Source organism: Salvelinus alpinus, chromosome 8 (assembly GCF_045679555.1).
Source record: "Salvelinus alpinus chromosome 8, SLU_Salpinus.1, whole genome shotgun sequence".
In the NCBI taxonomy this organism is placed as follows: domain Eukaryota; kingdom Metazoa; phylum Chordata; class Actinopteri; order Salmoniformes; family Salmonidae; genus Salvelinus; species Salvelinus alpinus.
The window spans coordinates 3,616,961-3,637,991 of NC_092093.1; the positions used below are offsets into that span (position 1 = coordinate 3,616,961).

The 21,031-nt window shown below is 43.4% G+C and overlaps 3 protein-coding genes across 5 annotated transcripts in view; 2 read left to right on the plus strand and 1 right to left on the minus strand.

Moving 5' to 3' along the window:
* The window catches only part of ddx1 (DEAD (Asp-Glu-Ala-Asp) box helicase 1), a 57,044-nt gene extending 53,836 nt beyond the window's left edge, over positions 1-3,208 (minus strand). The window contains exons 1-4 of the mRNA XM_071412442.1: positions 3,116-3,208; positions 2,952-3,003; positions 1,121-1,184; positions 983-1,012 (exon numbers count right to left, since the gene is read on the minus strand). Coding sequence (XP_071268543.1) covers positions 983-1,012; positions 1,121-1,184; positions 2,952-3,003; positions 3,116-3,131 — 162 coding nt within the window. The 5' untranslated portion in view covers positions 3,132-3,208. The remainder of the gene's footprint in view (positions 1-982; positions 1,013-1,120; positions 1,185-2,951; positions 3,004-3,115) is intronic.
* Positions 3,209-5,107: 1,899 nt separating this feature from the next.
* On the plus strand, positions 5,108-8,839 carry LOC139582441 (uncharacterized). 3 transcript variants are annotated; one of them, XM_071412446.1, is made up of 10 exons: positions 5,108-5,853; positions 5,941-6,117; positions 6,208-6,269; positions 6,352-6,438; positions 6,526-6,567; positions 6,636-6,809; positions 6,889-6,924; positions 7,023-7,577; positions 7,859-7,970; positions 8,065-8,839. In XM_071412446.1, the coding sequence occupies exons 1-7, from the start codon at positions 5,790-5,792 to the stop codon at positions 6,922-6,924; spliced, it is 642 nt and encodes a 213-aa protein (XP_071268547.1). In that variant the 5' UTR covers positions 5,108-5,789; the 3' UTR covers positions 7,023-7,577; positions 7,859-7,970; positions 8,065-8,839. The 3 variants fall into 3 exon arrangements, with proteins under 3 accessions (XP_071268547.1, XP_071268546.1, XP_071268544.1); XM_071412445.1 differs by having other exon boundaries at positions 6,636-6,924; XM_071412443.1 differs by having other exon boundaries at positions 6,636-7,577.
* Positions 8,840-15,577: 6,738 nt separating this feature from the next.
* nbas (NBAS subunit of NRZ tethering complex) overlaps positions 15,578-21,031 on the plus strand; it is a 400,078-nt gene continuing 394,624 nt past the window's right edge. The window contains exons 1-6 of the mRNA XM_071412456.1: positions 15,578-15,729; positions 16,216-16,267; positions 18,289-18,325; positions 18,524-18,601; positions 20,417-20,464; positions 20,685-20,728. Of these exons, the coding sequence (XP_071268557.1) occupies positions 15,637-15,729; positions 16,216-16,267; positions 18,289-18,325; positions 18,524-18,601; positions 20,417-20,464; positions 20,685-20,728 (352 nt within the window). The 5' untranslated portion in view covers positions 15,578-15,636. The remainder of the gene's footprint in view (positions 15,730-16,215; positions 16,268-18,288; positions 18,326-18,523; positions 18,602-20,416; positions 20,465-20,684; positions 20,729-21,031) is intronic.

The window sequence follows — 21,031 nt, forward strand, 5'->3', positions numbered from 1 at the left end:
GAAAATACAGAAGAGTATAATTGTTTGTGCCACTTAGTTGTTCATGAACCATTATTTGACCAGGTATATTGACAGAGTTGTTAATGAACCATTATTTGACCAGGTATATTGACAGAGTTGTTAATGAACCATTATTTGACCAGGTATATTGACAGAGTTGTTCATTAACCATTATTTGACCAGGTATATTGACAGAGTTGTTAATGAACCATTATTTGACCAGGTATATTGACAGAGAGTTGTTAATGAACCATTATTTGACCAGGTATATTGACAGAGTTGTTAATGTACCATTATTTGACCAGGTATATTGACAGAGTTGTTAATGAACCATTATTTGACCAGGTATATTGACAGAGTTGTTAATGAACCATTATTTGACCAGGTATATTGACAGAGAGTTGTTTATGAACCATTATTTGACCAGGTATATTGACAGAGAGTTGTTAATGAACCATTATTTGACCAGGTATATTGACAGAGTTGTTAATGAACCATTATTTGACCAGGTATATTAACAGAGTTGTTAATGAACCATTATTTGACCAGGTATATTGACAGAGAGTTGTTAATGAACCATTATTTGACCAGGTATATTGACAGAGTTGTTAATGTACCATTATTTGACCAGGTATATTGACAGAGTTGTTAATGAACCATTATTTGACCAGGTATATTGACAGAGTTGTTAATGAACCATTATTTGACCAGGTATATTGACAGAGTTGTTAATGAACCATTATTTGACCAGGTATATTGACAGAGAGTTGTTAATGAACCATTATTTGACCAGGTATATTGACAGAAAACACATTGTACACTAAGGACCCGAGGATGAGTAGTAGAGAAGAATGGGCCTGTTTGGAAGTTTCATTTGTTTTAAAAGTAGCTCTCGTGGTAGAAAAGGTTTAAAGGACAACTGGACTCTAGTAGATGCTGGCTTTGACAATAACACTGTTAGGAGGAAAGGCGTTAAACTCACCCCGGTCTTACCGCTCCCGGTCTCTGCCGCCTGAACACAACAGAATCAACAACAGGCAGAGTCAATACACCGAATGTGGCAGGAAGTCATTAATACGTTAAGGTTTAACCGTCTTATATAAAACGGCCATTTTCTCACCATGAGTACATCGCCTCCACCCAGGATCAACGGAATGGACTCTGCCTGGATGTCTGTGGGGAGGCTGGAACAAACACAGGCAGCAGTTATAAAGCTGGATGACAATCAATGAGCATGGTCACAATAACAATATTGTAACGACCCTGGGATTATAAGGGCGGATATCGACTCTGGCGCTCGAGCATGCTTTTGCGGCAGTCGAAGGCGAGCTGGACTTCGGGCTAGAAGGTCGAGAGTTCTAGACCGGCTCCCTGCTGTTTCATTACAATATCCATAATAAACCTGTTTCATTACGATATCCATAATAAACCTGTTTCATTACGATATCCATAATAAACCTGTTTCATTACAATATCCATAATAAACCTGTTTCATTACAATATCCATAATAAACCTGTTTCATTACGATATCCATAATAAACCCGTTTCATTACAATATCCATAATAAACCTGTTTCATTACGATATCCATAATAAACCTGTTTCATTACGATATCCATAATAAACCTGTTTCGATGGACACATCTGAAATCGAGAAATTGACAGGACTTTTGATAAAAGCATAAAATCGACAATCAAAATAAAAGTCCTACCACAGTGACCATGTTATTTTTGCGTAAACTATTTGATTGGGAGTTCGGCTCCGTATAGACATGATTGGTTGACAGTAGATGGGGGCGGGTGGCCCTGTATAAACAAACTCACTTCCTTGACAACTTCTTCACAACAGCTCTGCAAACCGGAAGAAGTTTGACTGATCTGACTTCTGAGAGGCCGTATCAGCGTAAATGCTGCACGGTCAACGCAGACTGCATTTTAAAGGCGCTACACGTGTAACAGTATAACTTTAGTCCGTCCCCTCGCCCCGGGCGCGAACCAGGGACCCTCTGCACACATCAACAACAGTCACCCACGAAGCGTCGTTACCCGCTAACTGTATTATATTATACAATTTAATTATGCTTTTGTTTGCCGACGTTTACTGCCACCGGCCGTATTCCACGGGTGTTGAGCGTTCGTAAATTCATCAGTTATTCTGGTATCTGGCACATTCAGACGAGTGATCTGAAATCGGAGTAAATGGCCAGAGTGAATTTACTAACACGACCTAATTCGACTGATTGCTCAGAAAATTGTTGTTTTAATCGGCGTATGCTTACTTTTGATTTTTAATTTACGCAGGTTAAGCTAAACAGAGTAAAGTGTTTACATAACTAATGCTATAGTCAGCCTTGTGCCACAATACGTTTAATATCGCATTATTAGTGTACATGTTAACGTAATCAATGAATACAGGAGTGTCAACACGTAGTTAGTCCCTCTAGTCCGTACGGCTACATTCATGAGTGACCATGGTGAGACATTGCTGGTCACTGATAAAGAAAATACGTTTAGCATTAATTAACGTAGTTAAAGAAACACGAGAATATATTAAACGACATAACACCCTGGCTAACTACGTAGCTCAGTGGCCTAACGTCCCTTACAACTAGTTGGGTTTCTCAACTCCATATGTACATCTCGGCGGAGTTGCGACGACTCTGGGCAGAGTGCACCTCCGGTAACATCGAGTCGCTGTCAATCGATATGACGAAACAGCCGGTGGTTGGTAATAGACAAAAACGTTTTATTTAAAAAAGTATGGATTACAGCAAACAAAGGCACGCAGCTACAGAGGACAAACATAGGTACACGTCAAGGGTTTAAGAATTGACATTTTTACAAGTGTCGACTGACAGCGACTCGGAGATTTAGTCCGCCCACAGTAGTCATAGCGCAACTCCATTGATGTGATGGACATAGTGGAGTAGAGAAAACCTCGGCTAACTTACAGCCAGTCCATCTCCTCGACTGCTTGGGCGATCTCAGGCATAACGCCCATTTCTGTGGACGAAAGGGAACCATTATTGGCTTAAATCAATCTTAAATGTGTTAACGTATAGATAAGTACTGATAACAGTGAGAATACAGTTAAAAATATATTTTCATTTCTTACCAGAAAACGCAGCCATTTTTGCCAACGACTTTGACAAAAACGGATGTGACGTCTTTCTTCTCACTCATTTAATGTGCATGCGCCACCAACTGTACGGGAAGTGAACTGGAAAACATTTTTAAATCCATTGCGCAAAAGGAAAAATAAAACATACAAAAGACAAAAATAGATACACAAAAAAACATCCCACTACTTCATTCATAGTTCAATCCAAAGCAAACGCTTTTTTTGGGGGGGGGGGGGGGGTTGTTATAAAATATATCTTTTTTTTTTTTATTAACAACAAATCCATACAAAAAGTACATGGCGAACACAAGTATTTAATCTTTATTTAACTAGGCAAAACAGTTAAAAACCAATTCTTATTTACAATGATGGCATACCAAAAGGCAAAAGGCCTCCTGCGGGTCGGGGGCTGCGATTAAAAAATTATAATAATAAATAAAATATATATATTTTTTAAAGATATATATATATAAATAGTACAAAACACACATCACGACAAGGGAGACAACACAACCTAAAGAGAGACCTAAAGACAACAAAATAGCAAGGTAGCAGCACATGACAACACAGCATGGTAGCAACACAACAACAACATGGCAGCAGCACAAAACAGGGTACAAACATTATTGGGCACAGACAACAGCACAAAGGGCAAGAAGGTAGAGACAACAATACATCACACAAAGCAGCCACAACTGTCAGCAAGAGTGTCCATGATTGAGTCTTTGAATGAAGAGATGGAGATAAAACTGTCCAGTTTGAGTGTTTGTTGCAGCTCGTTCCAGTCGCTAGCTGCAGCGAACTGAAAAGAGGAGCGACCCAGGGATGTGTGTGCTTTGGGGACCTTTAACAGAATGTGACTGGCAGACTGGGTGTTATATGTGGAGGATGAGGGCTGCAGTAGATCTCAGATAGGGGGGAGTGAGGTCTAAGAGGGTTTTATAAATAAGCATCAACCAGTAGGTCTTGAAACGGGTATACAGAGATGACCAGTTTACAGAGGAGTACAGAATGCAGTGATGTGTCCTATAAGGGGCATTGGTGGCAAATCTGATGGCCAAATGGTAAAGAGCATCTAGCTGCTCGAGAACACCCTTCCCTGCCGATCTATAAGTTATGTCTCCGTAATCTAGCATGGGTAGGATGGTCATCTGAATCAGGGTTAGTTTGGCAGCTGGGGTGAAAGAGGAGCGATTACGATAGAGGAAACCAAGTCTAGATTTAACTTTAGCCTGCAGCTTTGATATGTGAGGACATTTGGGCTAGGGGGTACAATATCACATTACACAAGAACCTGAGGGGGTACACTATCACATTACACAAGGACCTGAGGGGGTACAATATCACATTACACAAGGACCTGAGTGGGTACAATATCACATTCCACACGGACCTGAGGGGGTACAATATCACATTACACAAGGACCTGAGGGGGTACAATATCACATTACACAAGGACCTGGGGGGGTACAATATCACATTACACAAGGACCTGAGGGGGTACAATATCACATTACACACGGACCTGAGGGGGTACAATATCACATTACGAAAGGACCTGAGGGGGTACTATATCACATTACACAAGGACCTGAGGGGGTATAATATCACATTACACAAGGACCTGAGGGGTACAATATCACATTACACAAGGATTTTAGAGGGGTACAATATCACATTACACAAGGACCTGAGGGGGTACAATATCACATTACACAAGGACCTGAGGGGGTACAATATCACATTACACAAGGACCTGAGGAGGTATAATATCACATTACACAAGGATTTTAGAGGGGTACAATATCACATTACACAAGGACCTGAGGGGACATACTGTAACGGTTCTCCTCTTCCTCTGAAGAGGAGGAGCAGGGATTGAACCAAGACGCAGCGTTGTGATACGACATGATATTTATTTAACCAAGACAAAAAACGAACTAAACTTGATACAAAACAAAATAACAAAACGAATGTAGACAGACCTGGGGCCTGTTGCACAAAAGTAGAATTAAGACATCCGGGATAAATGACTCAGCTGAGCTCAATGAAGCCAAAACATGTGCGTCCAGGCTTAATTGGTTGCACAAAGACCAAGCCAGGATGAGCAGACACGGATTCATTAAGCCAGGTGAAACCAATCCTGGATAGGTGCGCGCTCACGGCTCACTCAAATAGACCCCGCCACAGATCACAGATTAACTGATTTACCATGGCAACTAGAGCCGCGTACTTTTCCCCGTCGGAAGCACAAATCCTCATGGAGGCATACGAGGAGGTAAAAGATATAATTAAGAAGAAAGGCAACACCGCCACAGTGATAAAGCAAAGAGAAAAAGCGTGGCAAAGTATTGCAGACCGCCTGAATGCGTAAGTAGTGCACAATTACACACTCACCGCTCCGCTGAAACATCACAATTACAATTCAAATATTTAATTCACATCTCCAAAAATGCAGTTGTACTGTAATTATGAAACGGTTAAATTTTTAATTGAAATGCACTGCAGATATGAGTGAAATTGTGTAAAGTAACTCCATCACACTGTATAAAGCTATGATAAATTTTTTGATATTTTTACTGAAAACAAGACAAAAATACCAAGTAATTTTTTGCAGTGTGACTCCATTAAATGTGTGTGTGTGTGTGTGTGTGTGTGTAGATTAAACATGAACGGGCCAAAACGGACATGGCAGCAGGTCAAAATCAAATACAAGAACATTCTGCAGAATGGTATGGTCCCTGACTAATATTTAACAAAGCACAAGCATATATTGTACCCAGAAGGTGCCTGCTCACACATTGTCTGTACTGTTTTAGCAGTGAAAAAGAATACCCACAGACAAGGCACGGGTGGTGGGTCACCAAAGGCTGACCTTACCCCAGCAGAGGACATGGCCTTGGAGCTAAATAAAGGCAGGCCCGTCTTAGAGGGGATCCCTGGGGGGAAAGAGACGAGCATAGGTTCCTCCCAAGATGCCACCCGCTTCATTCAAGGTATGTCCTTCCATCTCTACATGGGATACAACCACATTCATATTGAATCAATTTGGACTGTCTGACTTTGGTTTACCTATTGCCTTGCAGTGTCTGGCAGCACTGTGTTCCTGTTAGAGCCACCAGCACAAGCACCAGACGATGCTGATCCAGTGAGTACTCCATCAAAGGCATACTGTAGGCCTGGCATGTCTTGTCTACTAGCTTCAATATGAATCCGATTAAATGTGATAGGGTGAAGGCCCCAGTGCAGCAGCAACAGCACATGATGGAGACGATGATGAGGAGGAGACCATCTCTCTGGATTCCAGAAGGCATGAGGTATCATGTTAAGACTGTGAAAGTACTATTTACTCTACAATGGTGAGGAGTCCTCATCAAAATCAAAAAATCTAATTTCTTTTACAGGACCCAGATGCTATACAGTGGGAAAACCAGCCTGGCAACATAGTGCGTATTAATAAAAGGACACCACATCCTGCCAAATTCCAGCTGCGCTAATTGTATTGTGTTCACAGAGCTCACAAGCTATCAGAAAGTTGTATGGCAACCACCTCCGGCGCCAAATAGAACTGGCAGACATAGACATTCAGTACAAGAAGAAAAAGATGGAAAATCTTGCACTGGAGTCCGAAATAAAAAAGAGGACAATTAGGAAACTGGACCTTGAAATAAAAAAACTTGAGAGGGAGGTGAGATATGCCTTCAATGTACACTGTATGCTAACTGTAACACAAATGTATTAATCATTATTTTTCTTTCCTCCCCCAGCTCCAAGAAGATGACACAGCTCAAAATAAAAATTAGGTATATTCTCGTAAAGTCAAGTGAGCCATGACATATGAGCTCTTATTGTGAGCACACAGGACGGTGGCATCTTTCTAAGGTTTTTTTTATTTTCCCAGCAATCAGTACAACCAAGTCATCGTTATAAGGCATCGCCCTCTTTTGCCCACCCCCCCAGCACCAGGTGTGGCCACTAGCCTATATGAAGGCCCAAAATTGTGTGTTCCTTTCTGCTCTGACAATGGCATGCCCATTCGTGCGAGATGTGGTGGATGAAGAAGCACTTGTGCTGAGGAGAGCCTTCAGGCGAGAAAGGGTCTTCAGGGACCGGTTGGACCCACTGGCCTTCCCTGATGACCATCTATATGAAAGATACAGATTTTCTGCAGATGGCATCAGGTATCTATGCAGACTACTGGGTCCCAGGATTAAGCACCGCACTGCACGGAGCCATGCACTGAGTGTGGAGCAAATGGTTTGTGTGGCCTTGCGCTTTTTTGCTAGTGGAGCCTTCCTGTACTCAGTGGGGGATGCAGAACAGCTGAACAAGGCCACAATTTGCCGCACAATAAGGAGTGTGTGTCTGGCTATCAAAGCATTAGCAGATGTCTTCATCTCCTTCCCTGGCCACAGAAGACTCTGTGACATCAAAGAGGAGTTCTATAGGATTGCAGGTAAGAGGATCTACAAATTACAGGACAACTGTTAACACATAGTAGGATACTCATTACTTTGTGTGACAGGTTTCCCCAATGTCATTGGTGCAGTGGACTGCACACACATAAGGATAAAAGCCCCCTCAGGTGCCCATGAGGCCGATTTTGTGAATAGGAAATCCTTTCACAGCATTAATGTTCAGGTGAACATAACTTTTTGATATTGTCCATTGACGAACACTCTGCATTGCCAGTGATGTGCATTGATTGGTGTAATATTCCTCATCTTATGATTTCAGATGGTCTGCAATGCTGACTGTGTGATCAGCAATGTTGTGGCAAAATGGCCTGGCTCAGTCCATGACTCCAGAATCTTTCGGGCCTCTGAAATCTATCAGTGCCTATCACAAGGTAAGCCACACAACCCCTATTTATAACCATCATGGCTGTGTCAAGAATATCACTGTGTTTATGAGGTAGTAATGATGAGATTTTGTGTTGACAGGTGAATTCTCTGGTGTGTTGCTGGGAGACAGGGGGTATGGCTGCCAGCCTTTTCTCCTGACACCTTTCACAGACCCCCAGGAAGCACAGCAGGCCTACAACCATGCCCATGCCAGGACCAGGGCCAGAGTTGAAATGACCTTTGGCCTCCTGAAGGCACGCTTTCACTGCCTTCACAAATTAAGGGTCAGCCCTGTTAGGGCATGTGATATTACTGTGGCTTGTGCTGTCCTCCACAATGTGGCCTGCCTGAGGAAGGAGAGGGCCCCCAGAGTGCCACCAGCCATGGACTGGGACAATCCGGCAATCTTCCCTGATGACGACAGTGGTCGGCTGCTGAGGGACCAATATGTGTTGAATTATTTTAGTTAGTATGTGTGCTTTCAATTTTGGTTAAATATGTCCTGCGGTGGCAGAGGAATTTGGGTTTTTTGGGGTTCGTTTTTTGACGAATTTGGCCTCTTATGATGTTTGTGCGGTATACTGTGTGTAATACAAGGCTGCAGGGAGGCTACTGCATCCATTCATTTGTCTGTTCAGTTGATGTGTATGGATTTGTCCTGCATTTATTTTAGTGTGCAGACATGCAGGGTGTGTTATATACAGACCTTTGAATGTGTATGTATCATTTTGTATAATATGCTTGGATTCTGTGCTTTCCATCTTGTAGAGTCACTGTGACTTCAGTTTCGAAAGGAGCTGATGGTTTACCTGCTTTGTTTTGTCCTTATTCAATAAAGGAACATAATGTTACACATTGTGTTTTTATATTCATATGGAATGTGTATTTGTTTATATGACAGAGTACTAGGGCCACACTGAAGAAAAAGGATAAAGTCATAAATTTATGAGGCTGGTTCTTTCTGCAGAAAAGCTACATATTGTTTTTACAGTTTTGATACTTATGACAATGTGATACTTAATATTCTGGCACATCAGCATGTCTTTGTTTATGAAACCATACTGAAGTACAATTTCACGAAATGCCCCACATCTGTCATTTTAACAACTGTCCTCCTTTAAAACAACTGGTTACAATATTATGACTTGTGTTTTTTTCCCCTCTGTGGCCCTAATATTCTATCATTTTATATATAGCCTTATAGTCTATGGGAAACTGTAAATTATCTAATGATAGCAACATCATCTAAAAATCATTTTTTATCCAAAATCATTGAAATTAATGATCACAAACGTTTAAATAATAACAGTGGGTCTAGTTATATGTGATAACAATGTATAGTGAGCAGTGAAATAACTATTGGTTTCCATTTGTGGTGACTGCTGACTGACATTAGGGATGAGATTAAATAGATCCTGGAATTTAGCCTGGTCTGGAGCAGGCTAGCTCCACAGAATAAATCTCCATGGTAATTTATACCATAACATATCCTCCTGCCCCCTATCCATCTTTAGTGCAACCGGATTACGGATCAATTGAGCCAGGATCACCAAGATATCCTGGCTTAATCCCTTATCCTAGTTTTGTGCAACAGGCCCCTGGACTACGAACTTACATGTAACACGAAGAACGCATGAACAGGAAAAATGACTACATAAAACGAACGAACAAACAAACAAAACCGAAAACAGTCCCGTGTGGCGTAACATACACTGACACTGACACAGGAGACAACCACCCACGACAAACAATGTGACACCACCTACCTTAATATGGTTCTCAATCAGATGAGATGAAAACCACCTGCCTCTAATTGAGAACCATATCAGGTACCCATTAAACCAACATAGAAACAGAAAACATAGACTGCCCACCCAAACTCACGTCCTGACCAACTAACACATACAAAAACTAACAGAAAACACGTCAGGAACGTGACATAACCCCCCCCTTAAGGTGCGAACTCCGGGCGCACCAGCACAAAGTCTAGGGGAGGGTCAGGGTGGGCATCTGACCACGGTGGTGGCTCAGGCTCTGGGCGAGGTCCCCACCCCACCATAGTCAATCCCAGCTTACGTCTCTCCCTCAGAATGACCACCCTCTTACTCCACCCACCTAATATACCGGGTAACATCAAAATAAGGGACAGCTCCGGGACAAGGTAGCTCAGGACAGATAGGTAGGTCAGGATAGAGAGGTAGCTCAGGATAGAGAGGTAGCTCAGGATAGAGAGGTAGCTCAGGATAGAGGGGCAACTCCGGACTGAAGGGCAGCTCCGGACAGAGAGACAGCTCTGGACTGAGGGGCAGTTCTGGATACATGGCAGCTCTGGGCTGAGGGACAGCTCATGGTTGGCTGACGGCTCTGGACGCTCATGGCTAGCTGACGGCTCTGGACGCTCATGGCTGGCTGACGGCTCTGGACGCTCATGGCTCACTGGCGGCTCTAGCAGATCCAGTCTGGTTGGCGGCTCTGGTAGATCCTGTCTGGTTGGCGGCTCTGGCAGATCCTGTCTGGTTGGCGGCTCTGGCAGATCCTGTCTGGTTGGCGGCTCTGGCAGATCCTGTCTGGTTGGCGGCTCTGGCAGATCCTGTCTGGTTGGCGGCTCTGGCAGATCCTGTCTGGTTGGCGGCTCTGGCAGATCCTGTCTGGTTGGCGGCTCTGGCAGATCCTGTCTGGTTGGCGGCTCTGGCAGATCCTGTCTGACGAATGGCTCTAGCGGCTCCTGACTGACTATCGGCTTTGACGGCTCGGGACAGACGGGCGGCTCTAATGGCTCGGGACAGACGGATGACTCAGATGGCGCTGGGGAGACGGATGGCTCAGATGGCGCTGGGGAGACGGATGGCTCAGATGGCGCTGGGGAGACGGATGGCTCAGATGGCGCTGGGGAGACGGATGGCTCAGATGGCGCTGGGGAGACGGATGGCTCAGATGGCGCTGGGGAGACGGATGGCTCTGGCCGGATAAGGCGCACTGTAGACCTGGTGCGTGGTGCCGGAACTGGAGGCACCGGCTTAAGGACACGCACCTTCATGCTAGTGCGGGGAGCAGGGACAGGGCACACTGGACTCTCAAAGCATACTATTTGCCTGGTGCGTGGTACCGGCACTGGTGGCACCGGGCTGAGGGCACGCACATCAGGACGAGTACGGGGAGAAGGAACAGTGTGTACAGGGCTCTGGAGACGCACAGGTGGCTTAGTGCGTGGTGCCTGAACTGGAGGCACTGGGCTGGAGACACGCACCATAGGAAGAGTGCGTGGAGGAGGAACAGGGCTCTGAAAACGCACTGGAAGCCTGGTGCGTGGTGTAGGCACTGGTGGTACTGGGCTGGGGCGGGGAGGTGGCGCCGGAAATACCGGACCGTGCAGGCGTACTGGCTCCCTTGAGCATTGAGCCTGCCCAACCTTACCTGGTTGAATACTCCCCGTCGCCCGCCCAGTGCGGGGAGGTGGAATAACCCGCACCGGGCTATGTAGGCGAACCGGGGACACCATGGGTAAGGCTGGTACCATGTAAGCCGGCCCGAGGAGACGCACTGGTGGCCAGATATGTAGAGCCGGCTTCATGGCACTTGGCTCAATGCCCAATCTAGCCCTACCAGTGCGGGGAGGTGGAATAACCCGCACCGGACTATGCACACGTACAGGAGACACCGTGCGCTCTACTGCGTAACACGGCGTCTGCCCGTACTCCCGCTCTCCACGGTTAGCCTGGGAAGTGGGCGCAGGTCTCCTACCTGCCCTCGGCCCACTACCTCTTAGCCCCCCCCCAAGAAATTTTTGGGGTTTCTTCACGGGCTTCCGTGCTAGCCGCGTACCTTCATAACTCCGGTCTTGCGCTTGATTCTCCGGCTTCCAGCCACGTCTCCTTGCTGCCTCCTCATATCGCCGCCTCTCTGCTTTCGCTGCCTCCAGCTCAGCTTTGGGACGTCGATATTCTCCCGGCTGTGCCCATGGACCTTTTCCTTCCAATATTTCCTCCCAACTCCAATAATCCTGTGTAGCAGGCCACTGCTCGAATTCGCGCTGCTTGGTTCTGGTTTGGTGGGTGGTTCTGTAACGGTTCTCCTCTTCCTCTTCATCCGAAGAGGAGGAGCAGGGATTGAACCAAGACGCAGCGTTGTGATACGACATGATATTTATTTAACCAAGACAAAAAACGAACTAAACTTGATACAAAACAAAATAACAAAACGAATGTAGACAGACCTGGACTACGAACTTACATGTAACACGAAGAACGCACGAACAGGAAAAATGACTACATAAAACGAACGAACAAACAAACAAGCAAAACCGAAAACAGTCCCGTGTGGCGTAACATACACTGACACTGACACAGGAGACAACCACCCACCACAAACCATGTGACCCCACCTACCTTAATATGGTTCTCAATCAGAGGAGATGGAAACCACCTGCCTCTAATTGAGAACCATATCAGGTACCCATTAACCAACATAGAAACAGAAAACATAGACTGCCCACCCAAACTCACGTCCTGACCAACTAACACATACAAAAACTAACAGAAAACAGGTCAGGAACGTGACACATACACATATTTATAATATAAACAGTTTTTTTTGTTGGCAGCCAATGTAATTGTTTTATAATATAGTTCAGTTTCTTTTTGCACGGTAATGAAATGTGTTTTGTTTGTAAATGTACCTCTGTAAGTGTGACATTTTGCTGCATCTTTTGAACTGATCTGAATGGTAGTAGCTCCTCTGAAATGTTTATTTTGGCTTGTTAATGTGGTTTCCATAAGGCGAGTACTTTTAAAACATTATCCTATTAGGTCATTGTAGGGTGATTATGCAACTTCGGGCACTTTGGCCGTGCAAACTTTCAGAAATTAAAACTTATTCAAACACCATTTTACCAGCATTGTACTTGTCTTTGATTTGTCTAGAAACTATATCTGATAATGTCTGCGATAGTACTATTCAGGAATTTATATATTTTTGTCATTTTTCCCAGACAGCCATAGACAAATGTCATTTCCATCACGTCATTAAACGTCCATTTTAGTTGAAAATGAAATATCATACAATTGATTTATAACGGATTTCTTATACATGTGTACACGAACTTGTATTGGGATTTTTAAGGTTTTTTAAGGTTTTTAAGGTTTTTACTAATATAATAATTCAACATGACGCCTGAATGTATAAACTTGTCTCGGTGACAACTGAAGACATTTATTTATCATGAAAAATAAGATATTTCTATCCAACCTTTTAGTGAGATTATGATAACAACCATCTGATTTCCATATCTAAAACAAAGAAATGTATGTAAATTATACAGAATATATTAATTTACCTCAAAAATATGGGTTGTGATGGGTGTGGCAAGGTGTGATGGAAATGACAAGGTGTGATGGGAATGACAAGGTGGGGTGGAAATGACAAGGTGGGGTGGAAATGACAAGGTGTGATGGAAATGACAAGGTGTGGGTGGAAATGACAAGGTGGGGTGGAAATGACAAGGTGGGGTGGAAATGACAAGGTGGGGTGGAAATGACAAGGTGGGGTGGAAATGACAAGGTGTGGTGGAAATGACAAGGTGTGGGTGGAAATGACAAGGTGGGGTGGAAATGACAAGGTGGGGTGGAAATGACAAGGTGGGGTGGAAATGACAAGGTGTGGTGGAAATGACAAGGTGTGGGTGGAAATAACAAGGTGTGGGTGGAAATGACAAGGTGGGGTGGAAATGACAAGGTGTGGTGGAAATGACAAGGTGTGGTGGAAATGACAAGGTGTGGGTGGAAATGACAAGGTGGGGTGGAAATGACAAGGTGTGGTGGAAATGACAAGGTGTGATGGAAATGACATGGTGTGGTGGAAATGACAAGGTGGGGTGGAAATGACAAGGTGTGGGTGGAAATGACAAGGTGGGGTGGAAATGACAAGGTGTGGGTGGAAATGACAAGGTGGGTGGAAATGACAAGGTGGGGTGGAAATGACAAGGTGGGGTGGAAATGACAAGGTGGGGTGGAAATTACAAGGTGGGGTGGAAATGACAAGGTGGGGTGGAAATGACAAGGTGTGGGTGGAAATTACGTCTATGTAAAAAAAACAAAAAAAAACGTATGAAAATATTTTATTGCAAACATTTTGAACAGGGTGTGCATCAGGGGCAGGTATGTTAGCCTCATGTTCTGGCTGCAAGTCATCTGGTGACTGAGGTGTTGTGTTGCCTGATCGGTAGGTCTCCATTGCAACTGTTCTATTTAAAGTCTGTCTTCTATTCCGTTGGTTACATTTCCATTTCCATCTCTTCGCTTTGTAAGCTCAGAGATAGATTTCACTTGTCCCTTCTCTTTTTTCTTCCAGTATCTCTCCCTGTCTTTAAGCAGATGTTCCTGGTATCGTATAGGATAATTTTTTTATTTTGTTTCTATGTCTGTGACCTCTGTGCTGTTTTATGTGGCATCTTCTAAAAATAAAGACAAATACTACTTAGTTTTCATTTTCTAGATTCAATTAATTAAAAACATTAAATAAGCCTAAAGTAAATAATAAATTTTTAAAAAGTAAAGTAAAAACGAATAAGATAATGGATTTCTGTCATTTCCACCATACCATGATGGAAATCACTGTGATGGAAATGACATTTCTACAGTTTCTGGAGAAAATTGACAGACAGCTTAGCATGCTTTGATTAGTATTACAGCTAGCATATCATTTACACTAAATATATAAAATATAAAAAAATATATAAAATTCAACCACAAATTAAAGAAATTATAGTCTGTTTGGAAATGACTGACAATTAAAATATTCTCTACACAAGTAATATTTACCTCGATTTTTCTTAAACTTCAGGACATCACATCAGGAACAACTGTCCACTGCAGCCATGTGCTTCAGTGTCACAATATGTTTCCATGGTAACTAAATTAAAATTTTAAATGACACCACTCACCAAAGGACAGGTATATTTTGTGTAAAAAAAACAATATAAAAGGCATACTCACAATAAATATTGATATAGATTTTATTTAATTGATTCTTTCTGTAGTACATAACATTATATAATGTGTAATTATTAATGTTTCTCATAGAAAAACATAGTAGAAGCTTAAAAGTCTGGGTCAGGGACAAGGGCAAAACAGTGAAATTAAGGTGCAGAATCACACTATAATTGATATGAAGCACATATATTAATAAAATCGACACGTCTTATGAATCAGTGTATAATTTGATGAATTGTCACTTCGCCTTGTTAAAAACCACAGATGGAACAATAAGACAGATATTTCTACCGATGTAAAAATGTGAAGCATTTCCGCTCACTACCAAATATGGTGATGAGAGGAAGCCCAGTGGCCGGCAGTGGCCCAAAATGGATTTTGGCCGAAATTCTGCAAATATTCTCTTCGATTAAACATTTAATCTGAAATACATTTTTCTGTTTCCAGAACTAGAGTGGACTACATTTCGTACTTGCTTGTTCAGCCCACTATGATTCATTTTCTCTCATTGGAAACGACAGGCTCTGTTTTTATCTTGGGTTAGTTATAATAGTCTTTGGGAAAACCGCATTAATGCCTAAATGTAAACCGCGTTTTGTTAAACAGTCCTTTTGGTACCATCCGGTATTCCGTAGTTTGTGACACTTTCTCAGCCACAGAGTTTGGATCAACTATCCACGTAAACATGGCTGATGATAGCAACGTTGAAATGGAAGATGAGAATATTTTGTATGATTTACTTATAAATACGGAATGGCCACCCGAGACCGACACTCAGGTTTGTACAAAATCTGATTCGGTTCATTGTTAACGTATAGACGGAAATGGCATGCCAAGTTGAAGTGATTGTGCACCCTGCAAGTTAGCTAACGTTAGCTAGCTAGTAACGTTACAGGGAGCTAAATGCGGTTAGCCACGTCACACACATCTTCCACTCAGTCATTGCTGATAACACGTTTTGGATTGGCATTGAATCAACATTACTTGCAGTTAAATATTCATTCGCCGTAAACAAATCTATGAAATAAGGAGTTTAACTTAAGCGTTGAGGTGTATTTGGATATTTGGCTAGCTAGTCTGTTGTGAATTTGTTGTTGATGGTGCTAGCTGTCTTGACGTTACCAAATTCTGTACCATGTCCAGGGAAGATGTTTTGCCCCTAGTATCATCACACTTGTGCAAATTGGTTGGTTCCCAATCACAATGTAATTCAGGGTGTGTATAGAAAGATAAATAACAATCTGTAACTCTCTGCCATTTGCAGTTGCGAGGCAACAAGGAGCACAGTTCATCTGTTATTGCCAAGGCTGTGACAGGTAAGACGGATCATCAAGGCATCTTTATCCCTCGCTGTTTTGGTTTTTCATACTGTATCCGTTTCTATTCATGTTAAGAAAATAATGATCATATTGGAAGCAAGCCCAAGGTTGCCTCCCACGTCACCCTACGAAAAAAACGTTATTAAATTGTTGTCAGCAGTACAATAATATTTTGGGAACATCCCTGGTCATCCCTACTGCCTCTGATCTGGAGGACTCACTAAACACATGCTTTATCTGTAATGATGTCTGAGTGTTGGAGCATGCCCCTGGCTATCTGTAATGATGTCTGAGTGTTGGAGTGTGCCCCTGGCTATCTGTAATGATGTCTGAGTGTTGGAGTGTGCCCCTGGCTATCTGTAATGATGTCTGAGTGTTGGAGTGTGCCCCTGGCTATCTGTAATGATGTCTGAGTGTTGGAGTGTGCCCCTGGCTATCTGTAATGATGTCTGAGTGTTGGAGTGTGCCCCTGGCTATCTGTAATGATGTCTGAGTGTTGGAGTGTGCCCCTGGCTATCTTTAATGATGTCTGAGTGTTGGAGTGTGCCCCTGGCTATCTGTAATGATGTCTGAGTGTTGGAGTGTGCCCCTGGCTATCTGTAATGATGTCTGAGTGTTGGAGTGTGCCCCTGGCTATCTGTAATGATGTCTGAGTGTTGGAGTGTGCCCCTGGCTATCTGTAATGATGTCTGAGTGTTGGCGAATGCCCCTGGCTATCTGTAATGATGTCTGAGTGTTGGAGTGTGCCCCTGGCTATCTGTAATGATGTCTGAGTGTTGGAGTGTGCCCCTGGCTATCTGTAATGATGTCTGAGTGTTGGAGTGTGCCCCTGGCTATCTGTAATGATGTCTGAGTGTTGGAGTGTTCCCCTGGCTATCTGTAATGATGTCTGAGTGTTGGAGTGTTCCCCTGGCTATCTGTAATGAAAAACAAAAGATGAATGATGCCCTCTGGTTTGCTTAATATAAGGAATTTGAAATGATTTATACTTACTTTTAATACATAAGTTTATTTCATCAATTCAATTTACTATTGATACCTAAGTATATTTAAAACCAAATACCGTTAGACTTTTACTCAAATAGTATTTTACTGGGTGACTTTTACTTGAGTCATTTTCTATTAAGGTATATTTACTTTTACTCAAGTATGAAAACTGGTTACTTTTTCCACCACTGGTGGTTACCATGGTAACACGATTGTTTGCGCCTGTGAGTTTGAGTCTGACTAGTAAACGCGTCGTCTTAGTTTCCCTAGCAGGTGAAATTCAAACATAGAAAAACGACCTAGCTTGTGAACAAATCAACGCGAATGGCCAAGAAACACAAGGTCAAAGTCTCACTAAAGTAGACTTTCGTTTCAAGTAAATTACACCAACTTGTATTACTGTGCACAGCACTTATTAAAACAAATCTTTCACTCACCTCTTCAGGTGCCCACAGCCCCCAGACAGGCAGTGTTGAGGTGGACAAGGCTAGATAGGACTCCTAATTCTTTAACTTTGTGCGATATACGGGTGGGGGGGGGGGCTCGGAGTGATGCCCTTATGGGGTGGGGGGGGGGGCTCGGAGTGATGCCCTTATGGGGTGGGGGCTCGGAGTGATGCCCTTATGGGGTGGGGTGGGGATTCGGAGCGACGCCCCTACGGGGGGGGGGGGTCGGAGCGACGCCCCTACGGGGTGGGGGGGGGATCGGAGCGACGCCCCTACGGGGTGGGGGGGGGATTCGGAGCGACGCCCCTACGGGGGGGGGGGGGTCGGAGCGACGCCCCTACGGGGTGGGGGGGGGATCGGAGCGACGCCCCTACGGGGGGGGGTTCGGAGCGACGCCCCTACAGGGTGGGGGGGGGGGGATCGGAGCGACGCCCCTACGGGGGGGGGCTCGGAGTGACGCCCTAATGGGGCACCATTTGGGAGGTAATTTAACATTGCCTTTGTGCTGGAAGCCCCTCGGACTTCCACTTCTTTGTGACGTGGATATATGATCCTATCATCACCGTGTCTCCATGTCTGTTGTAGGGCCTTTTAGGTTCATCCTGCACTACCTGTGGTACAGGTAAGCTCTTCAGATTACTCACATCAAAATTCATCAACTATTTCACTACTATTTACCCCTGTAGGCTGAATCTCTTCCCAGCTTAGTATAACCTTATATAGTTTTGTCAAATTGACTTTACTAATGTTTATGCTATTGTATTGGTCCTCTTGTTGTGGTGTGTAACAGCTGACTGATTTAACTGTGATCTTGTACCAGTCCCTCTAGCTCCTCTCTACCTCCTGGCCTGGTCCGACTGGCCAACAAGCAGATCAACTGGCAACTGGTGCAAGCAAGGTACAGTACACGCGCATGCACCACGCCACGCCAGGCCACGCCACGCCACACCAGGCCACGCCAGACCCTTCATACATTCACATGAAATCAACCTCTGACCTTTGTTTATTTTTATTTGACCTTTATTTTGACCTCTGGCCATTTGAGAACAAGGTATTTTTTTTACAAGGGAGCCGTTGGTGTTCATTATGTCAGATTTAGTTTGTTTTAAGATGAAGACTAAAAGGTATTTTTTTCCCTTAGTTTTAGTTATCGGTTAGTCGGTCAGTCATTTTAGCCACATAGTTGTTTTCATTTTAAATTCCTTCTGTAACAACTAGTTGTTGCATAAGTAAGATAAATGATGATGAACAAAAATACACACTCCAATTGTCTTCTACTAAATGAAGCAAATGAACCTATAGAGCGATAAGCATGATTGTCAAATGTATTTACATCAATTATTTTGCAATGAGATTTTTCTTCTCCTGTTCATTTTGGCAACGTTTTAATTTATAGTCCTTGCTGTTTATTGTGGGGCAAAAAGCTGGCAATTGGAGAGGGAGGGCGAGAGAATCGTTTTGCTTCATGTGTTCTCCATCTTTTTAAATAGGGAGACCATTTTGTTTTCGTCACTTTTATTTCCATGACTGAGCAAAACTCGTTTTACTCATGAGTCTCTATTACCCCTCAGTACTGGTACCCTGTGTATATAGCCAGGTTATCATTGACTCAGTACTGGTACCCTGTGTATATAGCCAAGTTATCATTGACTCAGTACTGGTACCCTGTGTATATAGCCAAGTTATCATTGACTCAGTACTGGTACCCCGTGTATATAACCAAGTTATCATTGACTCAGTACTGGTACCCTGTGTATATAGCCATGTTATCATGGACTCAGTACTGGTACCCTGTGTATATAGCCAAGTTATCATTGACTCAGTACTGGTACCCCGTGTATATAACCAAGTTATCATTGACTCAGTACTGGTACCCTGTGTATATAGCCATGTTATCATGGACTCAGTACTGGTACCCTGTGTATATAGCCAAGTTATCATTGACTCTGTACTGGTACCCTGTGTATATAGCCAAGTTATCATTGACTCAGTACTGGTACCCTGTGTATATAGCCAAGTTATCATTGACTCTGTACTGGTACCCTGTGTATATAGCCAAGTTATCATTGACTCAGTACTGGTACCCTGTGTATATAGCCATGTTATCATTGACTCAGTACTGGTACCCTGTGTATATAGCCATGTTATCATTGACTCAGTACTGGTACCCTGTGTATATAGCCAAGTTATCATTGACTCAGTACTGGTACCCTGTGTATATAGCCAAGTTATCATTGACTCAGTACTGGTACCCTGTGTATATAGCCAAGTTATCATTGACTCTGTACTGGTACCCTGTGTATATAGCCAAGTTATCATTGACTCAGTACTGGTACCCTGTGTATATAGCCATGTTATCATTGACTCAGTACTGGTACCCTGTGTATATAGCCAAGTTATCATTGACTCAGTACTGGTACCCTGTGTATATAGCCATGTTATCATTGACTCAGTACTGGTACCCTGTGTATATAGCCAAGTTATCATTGACTCTGTGACAAACCTGATTTGACATTAGAACGACCCGGCCACAGACTAAAAAACAGGATTCAGAAGAAATACGCTAATCCAATGGTCCAACCCAAAAGTGTTTTGCTCAAAGTCCTACATCTCTCCCTCTCTTTCCTCTCTCCCCTCTCTCCCTCCTCTCTCCCTCTCCCTCTCCCCTCTCTCCTCTCTCTCCTCTCTCCTCCTCTCTCCCCCCTCTCTCCAGTAATGGGAAGCTACTGGCTGTGGTACAGGACCAGTGTGTGGAGATCAGGTAATGATATGAGATGGTGTGTCCATTCTAAACGTTTAACATTTGATTAATTTTAGTTTTTTGTTTATCAGATGTTCTGTCTACTCAGTAGAAACCCTCCTAGTCAGCAGGGTGCTGTGTATGACTAACCATAATGCCTAATACACAGAGGTCCATTTGACCTTTTTATGGTTACGTGCAGAATGTTTGTGTATATTCTATTCTCTGTTTTTTCCACCAGGTCTGCGAGGGATGACTTTGGCTCTGTCATTGGGAAGTGTCAGGGTAAGTGTCTTCTAAATCAAAGAGGAATACGTGAAGCTATGAAACACTTATCAACACTTTGGTTCCTACCCTGTCACAATAACTCCTCCCTGGCATTTTCATTTGTTCTCATGTGAAACTACACTGTATTCCACTATTATATTCTACCTCTAGAATTATAATAATCCTTCTACTTCCATGATTCCAACAGTTCACCAAAGTGTTTTGCTCTAAATTGTAATTCAAATCACAATTGCAACATTTGGTTCCAACATAAGGCCTAGATTGTTTTGCCAATATTGTGCAGCCCAACGTGGCAGTGTG